The sequence below is a fragment of the Equus asinus genome, chromosome 14 (assembly GCF_041296235.1).
Source record: "Equus asinus isolate D_3611 breed Donkey chromosome 14, EquAss-T2T_v2, whole genome shotgun sequence".
Classification (NCBI taxonomy): domain Eukaryota; kingdom Metazoa; phylum Chordata; class Mammalia; order Perissodactyla; family Equidae; genus Equus; species Equus asinus.
In genome coordinates this window covers 42,393,334-42,412,745 of record NC_091803.1, presented here as the reverse complement: position 1 = coordinate 42,412,745, position 19,412 = coordinate 42,393,334, and the positions used below count along the sequence as shown (strand labels likewise).

The following is a 19,412-nucleotide window of genomic DNA, read 5'->3' as shown; positions in this document are numbered from 1 at the left end:
GATCTTGGCCCGGGCAGGCCACCTGGGCCAGGCAGGGCCTCCAGGCTCCCTTCCACCTCGGCCCCGCCCTCCGCAGCACCCAGAGGCACGTTGGGGAAGTCCTTCTAGCCCTACACTCAGCCTGTCTCCCCACAGCAGTCCTCCTGGCACACCTGCAGTTTCTGCCGAGCCCTCCCTCCCAGCCCGTGTCACACTCGCTCAGGGCACGTCGACAGCTCTCGCTGTTTTGAGCTAAACGCCTGCTGTGCCCCCTCCCTAAACAGGTCTGATGGGCTAGTTATAATTGTTCCTAAAACACTTTGAAAATCAGTATTTTATTAGAGTAGAAATGTTCATCTCAGCGCTACCAAAAGTCCCTTCCTCCCTCCCTTGGGAAACGCTGGCCCGGGAAGGCCTTCCCAGCCAGACAGTCCCTCCCAGAGCTGCCCTGCCTCGGTCCCAGCCTCTCCGCCCCCGCAGAACCAACAGGGGGCCTTCCCACCGCCCGCTCTGACCTCCCCTCTGCGTTGCCCCGACCCCGTGCTCCACCAGCACACCCGTCCTCCTCAGGGTGGGTTCAGACAGCCCTCCGGGAAGCCCTCTCCGCCCCAACTGGCCTGGTGGCTTCCTCTCAAGGCCCCTGTGGCACCTAGCACACCCCCACCTAATGCCAGATCGCATCAGCCTGGGGGCCCTGGCATCCTCGATGGCGGGGACGGCCGCGTTGATCTCCTGCCCCGACCTAGCACCCGGAGAGCAGCATGCGTTCCTCGGCCGTCTGTGGTGTGCACAAGGGACGGACTAAGAGCGAGCTCAGCGTTCGGGTTCAGTCCAGGCGGCACTGCGACCCCCGCCTCTCCCACAGGTGTGCCCTGGGACGAGGTCACTCACACTGACCCGATCAAAGTCTAAATGCACCGGCAGGGCCCGTGTCCACAACTGACCGAGTAAGTGGCGCTTTCTGTTGTCACGAAGCCACATTCTACGGCTCAGCTTTCTTATGCTTGAGTGATGATCCAGGAAAAAGGGACCATCCCATCATCTTATCCATCCCCCGAATAACCAGACTCGGAGCAGGATAACTGTGTCAGCCTGGTCGGACAGAGACGCCCTGACCTGCCAGCCTCCACATTGACAAGCCACACACAGCCTTGCAGAAAACAAACTTTATTGAGAGAATGGTGGCCGGCGGGAGGAAAGATGTGGAGTTAGGAATCCTGGATTCTGTTCCCAGCTCTGCCCCCAACACCATCCATCCTCCCAGAGCCTCGAGAAGTTTCTATAAATGGAGACTCTGCTTGAGTGAGGAGGGGGTGTCCCTTCCAGCTCTGACATCCTGCAGTTCTAGAATACCCATCGACTGGAGAAGACGTGGTCCCACCGACAGAGCAAGCCGCTGGGTTCTACCCAGCGAGACTCCAAAGGTCACCTCTGACAGCGGATCCGACTGCCAGGGCACTGTCGGGCAGGGCCTAGGGGGTCACACAAAGCCGAGACTGTGTCCGAAGGTGAGGACAAGGCCTAGGAGACACCTGGAGGGGGGCAGGAGTGAAGATGCAGGCTCTCGACTTCCAGGAGCCCACACGGGTCTTGGCAGAAGCAGCTTGGGAAGTGTGGTCTGCAGCCGACAGACAGAGGCCTCCAGGGGCCCCCTCGGCAACATCCGAGGCTGGAGGGGAAAAAGCCACCCTGGACCAGCAGATGGCGGAGGTGGGAAGCAGGGGACCCTTCAAGAGGCCTGAGAGGCCAGGACAGGCGGATCCACTTAACCGCGTTTCACTGTACACACATCCTCAAAACACTTTTTTGCCTGTTTGAAAACAGCTCCACCAGCATCAGTAAAATAGGTCTAGCCTTCCACCGCCTTTCAAATGAAGCAGGTCCTGGGATGAGACAAACCCGTCCACAGAAGGAAGACCCAATGAGGCCGCTACTGCCTCCCGCGCCATCATCGCCCTCTTCGTCTGGAACATCCTCATCTGCCCAAAAGCCCGCTTTGAAGAGTTCACTTTCCTGTGTTGACAAATGGATCCTCGGCTACAAACAGGCCACATATTTCCAAATATATTACCCAGCTATTTCTATTTTTAAGTCACAACTAAAGCCAAACCAAACCACAGCAAAGAAAATCCTAAGGATTGGTTTACTGGAAGTATCTAGAAAAGTTTGCAATGTCGCCCAAAGTACAAACAGGGCTGGCTCTGGGTGAGAGCTTTAGTTATTTTTTTTTAAGAAAAGAAAGAAATCCTGAGCATTTCTTCACACCAGTTTTAAAGGGACCCCTTCACCAAAGGTGTATTTCTCCTTCCACTTCTGACTTGGCCAGGTTCTCTGGAAACAAGCTACCCACTCTTTTCCGGATGGAGCGGGAGAAAGGTCTGTTTTTAAGCAGAGACCCTCCCCTCTCCACGCTCCCTTCTCCCACTGCCTCCCCACCCCGACCCCTCGCCTAGATGAAGGCAATGGGCACTCAGCTTGCAGACGGACAGAAAAGACCAGGCTCTGAAAGAGAGAATTCAGCTCTAAGCACAGCACTGCCAGGCGGAGGGCTCGGGGCTCCCCTGACACGCAGCTGTGACACCTCCCACGGCAAAGGCACCAAACACCCCCGTGTCCCCACCCCTGACCCCCTGAAATGCGCTCCCCTAGAGCCCACCAAGCCGAAGATCAGAACAAACTGCCCTACCCAGGGCCCAGGGCAGACTCAAGGGCGGGCGCTCGGTGGGAATTAATCGCAGGGAAACGCTCGGGGCCCATGTCACCCCCCAGTGGGCCGGATCTTGGACTTTGAGCCTCCAGGGAACAAAGGAACACCCCCTGACCCATCCCCTGGGCTGGACTTGGACCCTCCACTCAGCCACCAGCCGGCACCTCTCCTTTTGCAATGCTTTTAATGCTTTTCAGATGGTGAGAAGTCGTGATGGTCAGAGCCGTGCTGGTGGCCGAGAGCACCCGCGTGCCTGCCCCACACCCCTTCTTGCAGGAGAGACTTGAAAGGGCCCGTGCTCCCCCCTTTGAAGCCCCATCTCAAGCAGTGGAAAGTCCTCTCCAGGTTGGTCCTGCCGCCTCCTCCCCCCAGAGTCTCCAGCAAGCCGGGAGGAGGGGTGCTCCGGCCCCTCCTAGGAGCTGACGACGTGGCCCGACCAGGTCTCGTGCTTGGTGCCCGGCGCCAGGTGGGTGATGACCACCTCCACGGCCTGCAGCTTCTCGTTCTTGGGCGGGATGGAGCACATCTTATAGGTGACCTCGTCGCCTTCCACCGGCACGTACTCGCCTTCCACGCTGCGGGGTGGGGAGAGAGCACTGAGGGCCCAGCACTCAGAAAAGCCACACACAACGCCACGACCAGGACCCCAGGCCCCTGCTGGTGCAGAGAAGCGGCCCCCACCCCATCCTGCCACCAGGGGGGCCATCAGGCGTCAGTGGCGCCACGCCACCCCAGCCTCCGGTTGTGGCTGAGGAGCCCCTGACCCCATCGGCTCCTTCCCTGGGGCCTCTGGTACTGAGACAAGAGCACAGCCCCCTGGGGGAGCTCAGGCTGTAAGTTAGACGTGAATGCCATGGGCCTGTGGATGGAAGAGCAGGCAGGGCCGGTCTGAGCCAGAGAGAGAGAAGGAGAACCGCAGCTAGAGACGGCCCACAGGGTGTCCTGGGCCAGGAGCCCCGAACCCAGGCTGAACCTCGGCTCTTCCACCCCCAGAACCCAGTGAGCTTTCGAGAAAGTCCTTTTTGTGCTTAAACCTACTTCCAGGAAGGGTCCTCTCCCTTGTGACCACTCAGGAAGATCCTCTTACTTTCCGTAGGACACAAGTCACAGCTCACCCATGCTGGCCAGGTGCCCATCTCGATGCCCCCTGATGAGGCCCCAGGAGCAAAATCCCCTTCAGACTCTGAAGGCCAGGGCCAGCCAGCTCCCCGGGATCTGGTCTGTCTGGATTAAAGGATCGCACAGCAAATGGGGCTTCCCTCTTTGATTTGGCCACCAGGAAGCTCAGGGATAAATGTGCAGCCCACTTCTAGCTGTGGAACCAGACATCACAGTCTCTCCATCTTCCTTGTTTGCCCACCACCACCTTGTTTTCCTTACGAACTTATTTTCCATGTTGCACTGTGAATATCCTTGTAAACCACTAGAGGCTTTCTGGAAAGATGCAATATGGAAATACACTTAACCATCCCTGTATGCGTTCCTACAGACAGAAAACGCATTGTTAGGAACTTTCTCGTGTCCATGCAGATTAGGGACGTACGGACAGATTTGGGACAGATTATTTGAGATCTGATGCGTAAGAATGTTGGGGAGGGTGAGGAAGGGATAACTCGCGTCACAGCAGAGATGAGCAACAGGACCCTATTTTCTATATATTGCCAGGTCTGCTGTGCGGGGCAGGACTTTGCCGGCCACGGACGGAAATGAAAGACTGGAGGTGCTGAGGCCAAAGAATGGGGTAGGGGCGGGGGTGCCAGATGAGGTCCCCACCCATCTGACGGCGCCTAACAGATCAGGAGGGAAGCACAGGCTGCTGGATGCCTTCCAGGCCTGAGGCCTAGGATGGGGGGCCCGCCCTGGGCCCCCACGGGCTTCCAGACACTCAGGAAGGAAGGACGTCAGTGAGCAAGGAGAGGAGAAAGGGTCCCATTCGGAACTTCCTTCCTGGAGCAGAGGGGCACGGCAGCCCCCAGCCTCACCCACTGCTTCCCTCGGGGGAGGGCAGGAAATGGCCCCCAACCCAACACAGCTCCCCGACTCACAGGGACGCCCCTCCCACCCTCCAGATACACCCAGGCACTCAGGACCCCCAAACACACACATACAGGCAGACGGTCACTGCAGCCTCCGACACACCACCACCATGTACACAGTGTCACAACCCCATCCCCAGTCACACACGCCTGCCCTTAACACCTCATATCCAGAACCCACTATAGTCACACACTCTCCAGCCTCCAAGAGGCCGAGGCAGCGCCCGCCCCAGCCCCGACCCGCCCAGCCCGGCCGCCAACTCACTCTGAGATGTGCAGGAAGATGTCCGGGCCGCCGTCGGCCGGGGTGATGAAGCCGTGGCCCTTGGATCTACAGAAGCATTTACAGACTCCTTTGTAGACAGGGCCCTGCGAAGCCCGCACCGTCCTGACGGAGAGGGGGAAAGTGTGAGGGGCCCCCACCAGCCCTCCAGGACAGCCACCCACTCTCCTGGGGCACGCCCAGCTCATCGCGGTCCCCAGCCACAGCTGTGGCCCAGAGTGTCCTGGCCAGGGCCACCATGTACAGCCATGCAGGTTGTGCACTGCACAACTCTGGGAGCCATTCACACAGAGTGACTCTCTCTGGATGACCCTGGCAAATTTTCTCAGGCCTCAGTTTCCCCATCTAGAAAGAAGGGGTGAGACTAAAAGCTCTCAGCATCCCTCTGAAGACTAATTATTACTAAGAGCAGCCTCCACTCATTGGGCCTGAGGTCTGTACCTGCCAGGCACTGTGTGAGTCCTTCGCAGACAGGGACACTGAGGCACAGAGACGGCCAGAGACAGTGACTCCCTGGCCTCAGACAGGAGACCCATCTCCGGAAGCTTCCCTAGCCAGCCCAAGACCCAAGACTCACGCGGAGAAGGTCCTCGTCCGGCGAGTGGGCAGCGGACTGGGGACCACATGGCCCCGAAGAGGGGACGGGGAGCGATCTCGGGCCTGTTGGGTGTCCAGCAGCCCGACCGAAGCCTGGTGGGTGGGGGGCTGTGCTGGTGGAGGCGGCTCGGATGACATGGCTGACCTGGAGAGACACACAGGTCTCAGGGGCCTGCGTCCTGCACAGAGCCCCGGCTGCACCCCACCCCATCTGAGAGTCCTGCCTCCCGGCAGCCATGGAACGCAGGTTCCGGGCCCCGCAGCACAGAGGTCGCCTTCTCCAGACACAGCCCAGCTTGCCCCCGCTGGGTCAGGCGCCTGCCCTGGGCTCCCGCAGCAGCCGAGGGCCCCCTGCACAGAGATGCCAGCTCGCCCCATGACAAGGACACCCAGGTTCCCCTCCATGTCCCTAGCACCCAGCACAGACCCTGGCACCCTCGGGCCCCTGGCAAATACTTGTGAAGGGGGGGAGGACCAAGGAGCCGGGCAGGCCAGGATGCTTGATGCCAGCTGCCCACATCAGGACTCCAGCGCTCAGCAAACATTTCTGGAGCCCTGCTCAGTGCCAGACACGATGGAGAAGGGGGAGGCAGAAAAGGAAATGACACCCAGGTTGCCTCCAGGAAACCCCGGGACACAAGCCAAGGAGAGGCTCAGACCCCAGTCTGAGGCTGTCACAGGTCTGATGCAGGAGAGGGACCCAGAGTGGCAGGAGCATTCCACAGGCAGCATCTCCACCGGCCCGTACTCAGATCCAGGCGCTTCCAGTGAATTCCCCCCAGCTCAGGGACTGGCTTGCTGCCAGGACGTCAAACTCCCCCAGGGACCCCGGACACGCATCAGCCGGCGCGCCGAGGGCTGGAGGGGAGCAGACTCCACGGTGGCTGCATTGCTCCAGCAGTTTCACCAAGAGCAGGATGTGGCCGCGGTACCAACGAACCCAACGCTGTGACCAGGGGGCGCCCACCGGTCCCCTCTCGGGGATCACTGCCCCATCCCCAAAGCGGGGCCACTGGGTGCACGTCATCCGGCACCCACTGAGGGCTGCGGGTGGGGACCCAGGTGAGGCAGGGCCTAAACGCAGACTTGACCCACGTCTACACAGCAAGGTGGCCCAGAGCGGCCCCGATGGGCTTTACGTGGCTCACGCGAGGCTGTCAACTTAAAACGTGAGCCAGCTTTTCAGCATCCCAGGAGCTTGCCTCCGAATCCGGGTCCCAGCTCGTCTTAGAAACGCTGGGAGCTCTGCGGGCCCTGAAGCCCGCTCTCCAGCCTGCTGCCCCCCATTCACAGGAACCATGCGGGCCCCAGGGCCCCGCGTTCTCAGCCTGCAGCCCCGCAGTGCTCCCTCTGTCCCCAGCCCAAAGCAGCCCGGCCCCAGCCGAGCCCTCCCCTCCCCAGGCCCCCACACTCCCCTGTGGGGCCTCGGCTCCAGCAGACTGGGAGGGGAGGGGGCGGCCCGGCCTCCTGGAGGAAGTGGCATAGCTACCTCCCGACCTTTGTCTCACTGCAGCCGCGGCCAGGAGGACCGCGAGTCTGGGGAGCCCCCACCTCATAAAGGCCCCGGCCGCTAGGCTGGGGGTCAGGGCTCCATCCAGCATGACCCACCAGCACAGGTCATAGAGTCCCGGAATGTTCCAACGCCTGGGGTTCTGGAACGGGGCCAGCCCAGAGAAGGGAGGGCCCCGCCCAGGCCTCCCAGGACAGCAGGTGGGGCCGCAGTGGCCTGGTGACACCAGAGTGAGGCAGGGGTCTGCCCTCCCCACTTTTACCCACAGTCTCCCTGCTTGTCTGGAGTCAGGTGCATCACCTTCATATCCCACCACCTGCCAGCTGTGTGATCTTGAGCAAGCTACTGAACCTCTCTGGACCTCGGTTTTCCCCTCTGGAAAATGGAGATTTTAACAGTCCTGACTTGACACCATTATCATGAAGTTGAAATGAAATAACACATGCTAAGCGCTCAGCACATCAGCGGCCCAGAACAAGTGAGCAATAAATGTCAGCACTGATTGTTGTTATAATTGTCATCGTAAAGTCATTCAACAAACATGTGCACAGTGCCAGGCCTTAGGGACACAGGCCTGAATTTGGAGCCAGAGAATAAACAGGTAAATAAGTATATAAACAAGATCACTCCAGACTGCCAAAAGGGCTAGGAAGAAATATACACAGAGGGAGATAAAGAGTAACAGGGGAGAGGTGCTTCTCTAGCGAGGGTGCAAGCTGGGCCATGAACGATAAGAAAGAGTCAACTATTTGAAAGAGGGAGGCTCTTCCAGGTAGGGGAAGGGCCTGTGCAAAGGCCCTGAGTTTGGCAAGGGCCTTGGTGTGACTGAAGGCCAGCAAGGAGACTCTGGTGGGCACAGCAGATGGAGGGGTGAGGGGCAAGGTGGAGAGGGGGGCAGGGCCAGCCCAGGAACTCTGGGGCATCATCATCCTCACCACCATGTCCGTCTGCCTTCCTTCATGTCCATTCGTCTGTCTGTCCCCCGCCCTTACCATGCCCACCTCCCCCTGGTTAACGGAGCTGCCCAAGTTGGGGCCCTTTCTCTCTCCGCCTCAGCCCCCTCGACTCCCCAAACACACGCGGTCCCTCAGAGAGGCCAGCAGAGGCCCACAGCCTCGGTGGGTGAGGAACTGAGGGCCACATGGCCCCCTCTCCATCCCGAGGGCCAGCACTGGGGCTGGCATTGGGCAGGCTGTGGGGACAGTCCGGGAAGGACCAGACCCCTCCTCACCCAGCACTGGAAGCCAAAGCCCAGGGCTGCATTCACTGTGCACCTGCCGTCCACGGCTGCATGCAGGCTCACCCGGCAGCGGGAGAAACTGAGGCACGGAGAGCACCAGGGACTGGGGCGGGGAGGGCTGGCCTGGGAGCCCCAAGAGCTGTAGCCACCACCCCCCCCACATCTCCTGCCCATCTGGGCCAGACAACAGCTGGGGCAGCCGGCGGGGAGGTGGAGGAGGGTGACGGTCACAGCATGGGGAGGCTGGGTCCAAGTCCAGCGTAGGGACAACGGCTGGGGGCAGGGCAGCCAGCCCCTCGGGAGCCTGCTCTCAGCCCCCTGCGGCCCCCTCCACACGCGCGCGCACACACACACACACAAAGATGGCGGGCACGCGGCAGCCCCGGCCCCTCCCTTGGCACATCCTGGAGGGCCTCCCCAACCGCAGCGGCTCTCCCAGCACCGCCAGGGTGGCCTGGTCCCTGGAGGAGGCAGACCCGCCCTCCCCCCACCCCCTCCAGCTGGGGACAGTCCGCATGCAGGTGCCTGAAGCTCTGCGAGGAGGCTCCAGGCCAGCCAGACCTGGGAGGGGCCTCCGCCCGCAGCAAACTCAGACGGAGCGGCATGCCCAAGCACACGGGGCTGCTGTGCCGTGTGCGCCTGTCTCTGTGTGTCTGTACACACGTGTACAGGTGTGCGGCTGTGTGTGCACATGACTGTATGGGTGCGTTTGGCTCTGCACGTGTGTGGTGTGTTTGCACATGCATGTGTGAGCGCGCATGGCCTTCCGGAGCCACCTGTGCATCTGCACCCACGCACGCACGTGTACACATGCACGGGCTTGTCACTGCCTGATGTGCGCACCCGGGGACCCAGTGGGACGCGCCAGGCGTAGGCACGGGCACTGGAGGACCCTGGCGAACGCTGCCTCCGATTTGACCGGCAGTTCCCGGGCCACCCACTCTGTGCAGGACACGGAACCCAGGACGGCGAAACTCCTGCCCTCCGGGAGCCTGCGTCCAGGGAGGGGAGACCCCCAGGACAAGGATGACAAGAGCAGGCGCCTGGGGACCACCGTCTGTGCGGGTTCCGCACACCTCAGCTCATTTCATCTCCTTTGCACTGACGGGAAAACCCGGACAAAGTGTCAAGTGACTCGCCCGGTCCCGCAGCTAATAAATAAACTGGGGGAGCACACGGGATGTCAGGCAGTGGGAACGCCATGGAGGAGAAGGGGGGGGCTGCATTTTCAGAGCAGGTGGTCCTTCCGAGGTGAGCAGTGGGCCATGCTCCACCCCTCACCAGCCCCCCCCACCCTCCCCACCCCCGTCAGCCCCCCAGGTCCTGCAGAGTGCCCAGCTGGGGGAGGCGGACCCAGGGCCTGGAGGTGGGGAGCAGGAAGCCACTCCACCCCGACTGCCTCAGAGGGGAGTGTCCGTGGGGCCCTTATCCTGAGAAAGGGCGGAGAAGGGGGCCTCAGCCCAAAATAGCCTGGGAATTTTCCACAGCCCTGCAGGTCCTCCTGGAAGGTTCTGAGAGTTCAGCCGGGCAGCAGGCTGGGGCCTAACTGATCTCTCCTCTGCCCACCCACAAATCTGGGGATGAGAGAGCCAACCCTGCAGAGCCCCAGTTAACCCTCCTCTCTGCCTCAAAGCCCACCAACCACATCAAGGCAGAGTCTGTCTTGAGCCAAGTTGCCAGGTGCTTCCTCCAGGGAGGGGAACCTTGGCGGTACTATCAGTCAGTTACACTTTAGTAAGAGGGAGTTTGCAGTTCATCTCACAAGGCTCCATACTTGGTAGCTTTCAGACCCTTCCTTGAGGGCAGGAAGATGGGGGGACGGGGGAAGCTAGGCTCAAGTTGGGAGCTTCATTCTCTGCATGCTTCTCAGCAGAGCCAGACCTCTCCAAGCCGACTCTGAATAACAGGGATGTCCTGAACCTTCCACGGGTTTCTGGTTGGGGGAGGCCAGGGCTGGGCATCGTGTTCGAACACCTCCCAGCCCGAGGGCCAGGCCATTGCTGGCAGGTGGGAATGACTACTAGCCCAGAGGAAGAAAAGGAACAGGGCACTGGAGAACCAACCATGGCAGGGCACAGTGAGGGCGTGCTTTTATTTGCCAACGTCCCCTGCCCACCCCACTGCCCACCGCCTTCGGCGTCAGGCTCGGAGCTGGGCGTTTACATGCATTAAGTAGACTAATCCTCAGTCAGCCCAGCCGGGGAGACACTTATCATGCCCATCTTACAGAGGAGGAGACTAAGGCACAGACAGGTTGAAGCCAGCTCTCATCACACTGAGTGTGCCCAGGGTCCCCGGGGCGGTGATGAAATGAAACGCAGATGCTGATTCTGAAGGGCGGGCATTTCTAAGGGCTTGGCGGCAGATGCTGCCGGTCCACAGCACACAGCGGCAGCGGACGAGCTGCCCCGCCCTCAGCCGGTGTAAGAGGGTGGAAGGGAAGCGGGGCAGAGGCGAGGCTCCAGGCGAGCCACAGTCACCCTAGTGCACGCGGCCGCCTCGCCTGTCAACTGAGGCAGAGACACTGCGCCCCCTCCCGGCACCAGCCCGGCAGAGCCCAGCCCCCAGCGGAGCCCTGGCCACGGGGCAGGTCAGCCGAGGCCAGCCCGGGGGTCCCAGGGGGCCAGAGAGGCCCCAGGGAGCCAGGGCTGGACGGGGCTTCAAGGCGGGCCTCTGCCACATCCCCCTCCATTGTTCCTAGAGCCGGCTCCGGCGGGGGAGGGAGGGGAACAGGGAGGGGTAGGGGTAGGGGCCGGACCGGCGGGGAGCAGTGGGGAGGAGAAGGGAGGGGAGTCAGGGGAGAGGAGTCGAGGGGGAGGAGCAGGGAGAAGGGGAAGGGGGCGAGGAGCAGGGGAAGGGGGAGGAGAGTCAGGCGGAGGGAGCAGGGAGTAAGTGGGCGGGGGCGGGGGGTGGGGGAGGGGAGTCAAGGAGGAGGGGCGGGGAGTCAGGGGAGGCGGGGCAGCCAGCTCAAACACGCGCTCCGCCGGCCCTCGACCCCGCGCCGGCCGAGCCAGCTGCAGGGAGACAGACAGACAGACAGGTGGGGAGGGTGCAGCCGGCGGCGGCGCGGCGGGGGCGGGCGGGCAGAGACCCGGCGCGGAGCCCCCTCCCAGGCCCCCGGCCCCGGCGCGCAGGGCAGAGGCCGGAAACCAAGGCAAGAGAGGGTCCCCCAGCGCCCCCACCCAGCCCTCAGCCTGGACAGCCCGAGCCCAGCGCCATGCTCGTAACCAGAGGCGACCCTGCACCCCAGGGGCCGCCTCAAGCGCTCCTGCATTTCCTCCTCCCCACCACACACACCCCCTGCCTCCGTCTCCCGGGGCTTTGGCTGCAGACCTGAGGTTCAGGCCTGACTCCACTCTTCACTCCCTCTGTGACCCCTGGCAAGCGCGCTCACTGCTCCAGGCCTCAGTTTCTTCATCTGGCAAATGGGACAGTAGGTAATGGTGCAGCCTCCCAGGCCCGAGGACGCTGTGTAGACCGCGCCAGCTACAGTGGGCGCAGTCAACAACAGTTGAGCCATAAACGGTGGAACCGTCACGCATGGGGCCATCTAGAATAATCCCTCCCATTCCTGTCCTGCTGATGGGACACAAACCAAAGGCCCTGACTTTGCCACTCGCCAGGACAAAGAAAAACCATTCCCCTCCCAAGGGAACCCCCCCCAACCCCGCCCCAGCACCCGGGGCCCATCACTCGGCCTAGCTCAGCTCATTCCCATCCTCATCCCAGACATCCATCCCTGACCTATTCGTGCAGGGCTCTGCGATGCTACAGGACCCCGTTCTCGCTCTGGAGGGGCGCAGGGACAGCTGGGACTGAGGGGGGCAGGGGGACAGACAGGCCAGCACTGAGAACCCGCGGCCAGGAAGTCCGCCGGGGGAGCGGGAGCGCAGAGGGAGGTGGGGAGGCCCCTGGCCAGAGGAGGAAGCGGCTGCGTTGAGTCTGAAAGGACCACTTCAAGGGTGGGGAAGTCATTCCCGGCAGAGGGACCTGCAGGGGCAAAAGCCCGGGGGACGGAGGGCAGGGGGCAGAGAGGCTGGAGCAGGTCGCGGGGGGCGGGGTGGGGAGGTGGGGGGGGCCAACAGACAGCTTTGTTGAAAAGTTTGGGACTTAGACAATGCGGGCATCAGAGAACGATTTTAAGCCGGGGGTTGATTTGAATTGATTGTTTTTACAAATTCCCTCTGGCTCCGGAGTGGCGAACGGATGGGAGGGGCAAGACCGGGAGCGCAGAGACCAAGAAATACCAAAACAGCCAGTAAAAAATAGACCCGTAGCTCACGTTTCTCCCGGCACTGGGTTAACCGCCTCCTTTTATCCTTACCCGCCCTGTTACAATAGGAAAAGTTCCATCCCAGCCTACAGATGGGGACACTGAGGCTCCAAGAGGCCTCCTATTTTGCAGCTAGACACCCCGACCTATGAGAACCGAGGTCCAACCTGGAGCGGGCTGATCTCCCCCCGAGACACACATCCACTCAAAGCCCAGTAAAGCTGTGGGGGTCAAGGGCTTCCTTTTAAAAAATCAAAAAAGAACGTTGCACTTCCGGCCTGCAAACTTGGGCTGCCAGCGGGGCCGGCGGGGAGGGAGCCCGTGGGCGCGGGTGAAGTTTTTCGGCTCCGCCTAGGGGCCCCCCATCCGGGCACAGACACTCGGCGGGCGCCCCGCGGCTCCTCCTCCCCCAGATGCGGCCAATCGCGCGGCGCCGGGACGGCCCCCACCTCCCCGCCGGGCCTGGCCGCGCTCCCAGCACCCGGCCCACAGCTGGCGCGGCCCGGCCTGGCGAGGGGGCTGGCCCCACCTCCCCGAGCGGCGCCCCCCGCGCCTGGCCCGCCGCACCACGGTCACCCCATTCACGCTCCAGCCCCCAGGGAAGGCGTGGGGAGGGGGCCGAGGGGGACGAGGAGGAGAGGAGGCTGCGCCTGCATGCAGAAAACAGGTGGCCGGGCGGGAAGTGCCCGACGTCCGCCCCAAATCCCTCCCGCCGCGGCCACACCCACCCCTCCCCGGGGGATGAGTAACCCGCTCTCTCCAAACAGGCCACCGCGGCCCGCGCATCTCCTAGGGGCCTAGAGACCCAGCCCGCGAGCCGGAGGACCCTGCACGAGGGGATCGAAGGGGGACAGCGGCGGCAGAGGAGGCCGAGGTCCCATCGCAGCGGCGCCCGGGGCCTCGGGGCGGGCGCGCCCCACCCCAGCCCTCCCGGGGCCCCGGGGAAGCTCCCTACCTGGCGATCCGCTCCGCTCCGCCAGCTGCTCCGCTCCGACTGCCGGGGCCGAGGAACTGGGGAGGGGGCGTGGTCCTCGGGCGGGTCCGCTGAGGCCACGCCCCTTACCCGCCCCCAGGGGCTCCCAGCCAATGGGGCCGCGGCCGGAGCCCGGGGCGGCGGGGGCGGGGCGGGCGGAGGCGGTCCCGGTGGCGCTTTGTGTCCGCGCGGCTGGCGGGAGCGCGCGGCGCGCGCCCGGGGATGCCGGCCTGCGCTGCAGCCGGGCTCGCAAAACTCCCCGGAAAAGTGGGGGGACTCGGGGACCTCCGCCCCAGAATCCGGATGGGCCCGCGGCCCCTCCGTTTGAACGGAAAGAAGGAGAGAAAGGAATGAAGAGAGGCCCAAGGGAAACAAACAAGCACAGAACCGAGGGGAGGGGGAGGAAAACGGAAAAGCAAATGCAAAGAAGGGGAAAACAAAAAGACCGGGGCACGCTGTGGGTTTCGTCCTCTTTTTGTTTGTTGCTTTGTTTTGGCCTTGATTTCCACGCCCTCCTTGAGTCCTCCGTGTGTGCCGGTGGGTGCCAGTGCTCTCACTTCACAGGAGAGCGGAGAAGACCGCCTCCCTCCCCATCACAGCGAGGCCAGCCCTGCACCCGGGCTCAGGATGGTGTTTGAGGGGCGGGGAAGGGGGACGTATCCTGTGACTGTGCGGGGACCCCTGGACCCCTGGACCCCTGCTGGAGCCCACCAGCTCTGTCTTCTCGTCTTCTCTCTCTCTCCCTCTCTCTCTCCCTTGTTCCCTCCTCCACTCACACACAAAGAGACCATTGAGGACACAGCAAGGAGAGAGCCATCTACAAGCCAGGAAGAGAGTCCTCCACCCGGAACCGAAGTGGCCGGCACCTTTGGTCTTGGACTTCTCAGCTTCCAAAACGAGGAGAAATAAATTTCTGTCGTGTAAGCCACCCAGTCAATGGTAATTTGTGACGGCAGCCGGAACAGGCTAAAGGCGTCCCTTTTTCTTCCTTCTCTCCCCGAAGCCCGCCTCAGCTTCTCCACTAATTGACGCCTCTCAGAATTTCACACTCAAATTTGGTGCAGTTCGGGTCTACATCTTTCATTGGGTGTCGTCCGTGCCAGGCTCTGTGTTGAGCATCCACAAGTAATAAGTGCCACCCAGTCCCCACCCCAGAGGAGCTGCAGCCTGGTGGGTGAGGCAGAGACGGGTGGGTAACCGACCACCAGGATGGCAGGCGGTGGGCTTGGCTCAGTGAGTGCCCACCCTCGGGCCTGGCAGATAAGACGGGTCCCAGGGAGGAGCTCTCTGTCCAAAATTGCGGTGGCTTAAGCCTCCTGCAGCCGGTGACATCAGCCCACCAGCTTGGCCCCATCGGATGGCACTGACCTGGTGGCCAGACTTGGGCCAACAGCGGATGAGAGGATATGGCCAGAATTTTGTGCCCAATAAGGACCAATCATCCATGTAGGCAGCTGACAAGTATTTATTGCACATAAGCTCTGTTCCACGCCGTGGACTGAACAAAACTCACGGCGGCCTGCCCTCCTGGAGTGTTACACTCCAATGGGGAGGCAGATGTTAAGCCCATAATCACACAAATCCTGCTGGGACCCACAGCAGGGACAGGCTGGAGCCAGGAGAGGCTTCTGGAGAAAGTGCTGACTGACCTGAGATCTGGAAGATCCAGAATTCGACAAAGGAAAGGACATTCCTGAGACAGGTTGGAACATGTGCAAAGGCCCTGAGGGAGCACGGCAGGGCTAGGACAGAGAGCCAGAACAGAGAGTGTGCAGTGAGATGGTAGGAGCCAGAATGGGCTAAATTTATGGGTCTCAATTAGGGAGTGTCATCTTTAAGAGCCAAGGCAGCCAGGGAAGGGCGTAAGCAGGGCTGAAACAGAGACGCCTCTCTCCAAAGTGTAACTTGAGCCCACCCACCTGTCCCCATGGCTTCCCCCCTTGACATAGGCCTCTACTGTCTCACCAGGAGCAGCATCCCCCGCCACCCCCTCCACCCTCCCAATATCCGTGCCCACGCGCCAATCTTCTCTGCAGCAGTCAGGGTGATCTTTCAAAGGCACGAATCCCACCTCTGTTAAAAAATTACTCACGACACCTGTGAAAACAGTCAGGCAGAGTTTGTGCAGGCTCATCGTGATGGAATCCTAGCAAGATGGTTGCCGACGGCAGGCCAAGGCGATCAGACATCACCCGGGGGATGGCGGGGCTGAGGAATTCGGTCAGATATTGAGGGTGATCAGATATGGAGGGAGGGGGATTCTGGCTAAACCGACTAGACAGGAGTCTTGCTAAAACCGGACCCTACAAGGACAGAGATAGGAGCTCAATTTGTTCATAGTGGAACGGAGGGCTCAAAGGAGCCCTGATTCAAGTTGGTCAGGGAGAGAATCTTTGCCACCATGTCCCTCCCCCGCTCACTAACTCCTTATCCTCTTTAAATAAAATCCAAATTCTTCTCATGCTGTAACACTTCACAGCTGACTTAACCACATATAAGAAAACACCAATGAGTAACCTAGGCAAGTTGGAGGTTTATTTCTGCCAGGCAAAGGAAGACTGGGTCGATACGTCCAGGGTTGACATTTCATGTCTAGAGTCCTCAAGGACTTGAGTGTTTCCTATTTTCTTGCTCCACCATCCTTTAACATTTGGCTTCTAGCCTCAAGATTGCCTCACAACCCAAAATGGCTGCTGGAGCTCCAGCCATCACACATCAGCATGTGCATTTAGCAGGGAGAGGCAAAAGAGTGTCTTTTCAGTCTCAGACACCCTTGTCCAGAGGACAACGCCTCTCAGAGTTCTCCTCTAAACCTTTCATTATCTTGTCTACCAGTTAATCTTCTGTCTCCCCAGTAGACCATAACTGTGGAAACACAAAACATTGTCCACCTGGCTCAGCTCCTAGCTGCCCAGCCCTGCACAGAGGAGAGTCTCCATAAGGACGCTTATGGCAGTGACTGAATACATGAGTGGGTGAAGTGGCGTGTGCACGACCCATTTCTCCCACAGCCCCTTTTCTCATCTTCTCCAGACGCACAGAAACGCAGACCTGTGGGACTGGAGTGAATCTGTTCCTTCGGCCTGTCCCGGGGCTTCCGGAGGGGCTCCTGCAGGGGATGCGTGCACGGAGTCTGGACAGACGGGGAAGGGCATTCCAGACAGGGGACCAGCATAATCGACGGCCACTTCTTGTCCTCCCTCCGTCCCGCTCAGAGAGGAACCGCCGCCCCCGGGGTGCGTTGGGAGTGTGGCGGCGCACCGAGGGTCTGGAGAGGAGGGCCGTGGTTCCGGGGGTGCTGGAACACTGCGCGGTCCTCCACGGAGAATCACAGCTTCCGGCACCCCGCCCCACACGCGCGGCCCCGAATTGTCCCCTGTCCCCACGCGTGCATGGCCTCCCCCACGATGAGCATCCCCGCCAGACATCAGCATCCCCGCCAGACAGAGTGGTACCCGGGATACAGGCCGCATCACCGACGGCCCGGGCGGCCGCCCACCCCACCCCCTACGGCGCCCCATCCGGGTCCTTCCCCGCCTCCGCGACCTCCAGGTTCCGCCCGCTGCTCAGGTCAGTAGAACATTCTGCCGCATTCGCTGTGTCCTTCTCGTGCCATCATTTTGAGAAGCCCCCTTCCATCTTCTGGAACAGATCTGGGGAGTGGGGTGAGGAGGGTCCTCCAGCTGGGCTGAGCCGGGAGTGGCGCTCTGGGGACAGGCGGTGGGCCATCCGGACCCTGCCACCGGCTCCCTGTGCCTCAGTTTCTTCATCTGTAAGATGGGGACATGGGGACGGCCTCGTGTGGCGGAAGTGAGAGAGTGAGAGCGGCGCCCTTAGGCCGCAGCCTGGCACACGGTGAGGGGTCGGCGTCACTGTGATTTCCTGTTTACCTCGCTTCTTGCTTGAACCTGGGTGTGGCCCTGGGGACGGCAGTAGTCACCAGGTTCCCGGCCCCTACGATGCCAGACTCACTGTACACCCTCGGTTGAGTCACATTCGGAGATCGGCACAGCTTAACTTCTCAAAGGCTGGGCTCAACCCCGGAGAATCATCGTCCCACTCCACGGCTGGGGAAACGAGGCTCAGATCAGCGGTGCAACTTCCCCAAGATCACACAGCAATAACTGGTCAGGCTGGGATTTGAGTGTGGCCGGGTGACACGCCAAGGTGCTACCCCTCCAGGCCATTTGGACTGAAGTCCCTACACCAGGATGCATCACCCCACCTGGGGTCTCAGAGAGGGGCCTCCCTGGGCTGGAGCAGGGCTGGGACCCTGGGCTCTGACAACACCTCCTTCCCCTTAGCCAGTGCTCTTGGTCTCTGTTGGGCCACTACCTTCTGGACAGCCACCTCCCTGTCTTCAGTCCACCTCCAGCCACTGCCCCTCTGCCCAGCAGCCCGAGGAGTCTTCTCTGAATGTAAAGGGGTCTCGGCACTCCTTGTCCAACCTCACGTTCCTCTACTCACTCCAATCCAGCCCCACTGGGTACCACAGGGCCTTTGCACATGCCATCCCCTCATCCAGGAACTCTTTTCCCCGACATATTCCCAGGCTGCCTCTTTCTGGTCATTACACCTCAAATAAGGGGACCCTCAACCCAGCCTGAGCCCCACGCAGTGCCCCCCCAGTCTGTCCCATCACTTGTTGACCGGTTTTGTACGCCTGACACACAGTACGTGCTCCGTAAATGCATATTGAAGAACCAAGGGCAGCCACAGTGTTGTAGGATGTAGCAAGAGCCGTCGAGGATGAGAGGCCTGGCCAATGACTCAGTTTCCCCTTCTGGAAAGGGGCACTGGCAGAGCCCACAGTGGAGAGGAAGCTGCAGGCTGCACCCTTGGCGCTGAGGAGGCCCATGGCGGGGGTCCTGCCCTCTGCCCTGCGCCCCCCGGCCGCCTGACCCCTCCGGGCTGCTCTTGAGACTGGACCCTGCCCTCCTCCAGGCAGGCCTCGGGGCTGGGCGGAGAGGTCCCTGTCAGCCCCGTGGGGGCGCCACTCCTCCCTCTGACAGAGGCCTCCCTGGTGCCCGGGGACCAGCTCTCCCCCTTCCTTCCCCAGGGCAGCAGGGGGCTTGGGGGGCGTCCACAGCAGCTCACCCCAGGATGGGAGCTGGCAGGGCTGGCAAAGCAGCCCAGAGAGGGTAGGGAAGGGCCCAGTACGACCAGCAGGGCCCGCCCAGGGCTCCGGGCGCCTCTGCAGGCAGGAACGGGAGCTCCTGCAGCCCAGCCCCTCCGCACCCCCATCCCCTTGCACAATCACAGCAGTTACTCATTCGCCGGATTCCTTCCTCCTGTCGCATCGCCTCCCTGCTGGGCCGGCCCTTCTGGGAAGAGGGGATGAGCGGGAAGGGAAAAAAAAAGTCCCGTTTCCTTTTTCCCTTAAGCAACCCCAGCTGCAGAGTCTTTCTTAACGCTGGAGAGGCAAGCACAGCGCAGAGAGGGTGAGTGAGGTGCCCAGGGTCACACAGCAGGAGAGGACCAGGGGCGCCTCCCAGGGCCCTCAGCTGCCAAAACTGCAGGCTCCTTCCATTCCTGGACGGCCTGACCCCGTCCTGGCTTTTCTGACTCCGCTTGTTTCATTTCTGACCGTCACGGTGATTATCATTACTAATCGCTAACTCATCGCAAGGCGTCCGTGCGTCAGGCACAGAGCAGAGCGCCCGGCGTGGATTTCCTTCACTCGTTTTTCGTGCAGCAAATCTTTGTTGAGTGCCTGCTCTGTGCCAGGCATGGGGCCAGGCCCCCGGGAGACGGCGGTGAACAGAATCAACGTGGCCCCTGTCCTCACACTGTGACATTGTAGGAGCAACAGAC

General features: G+C 61.4%; 1 protein-coding gene across 2 annotated transcripts; it reads right to left on the bottom strand.

Annotated features, from left to right (window-relative positions):
• Positions 1-1,130: 1,130 nt before the first annotated feature.
• Positions 1,131-13,715, bottom strand: CARHSP1 (calcium regulated heat stable protein 1). 2 transcript variants are annotated; one of them, XM_044747676.2, is made up of 4 exons: positions 13,581-13,715; positions 5,583-5,747; positions 4,988-5,110; positions 1,131-3,261 (listed from the first exon to the last, which is right to left on the bottom strand). In XM_044747676.2, the coding sequence occupies exons 2-4, from the start codon at positions 5,738-5,740 to the stop codon at positions 3,099-3,101; spliced, it is 444 nt and encodes a 147-aa protein (XP_044603611.1). In that variant the 5' UTR covers positions 5,741-5,747; positions 13,581-13,715; the 3' UTR covers positions 1,131-3,098. The 2 variants fall into 2 exon arrangements, with proteins under 2 accessions (XP_044603611.1, XP_070341052.1); XM_070484951.1 differs by lacking the exon at positions 13,581-13,715 and adding an exon at positions 11,686-11,957.
• Between the last annotated feature and the right edge of the window lie 5,697 nt (positions 13,716-19,412).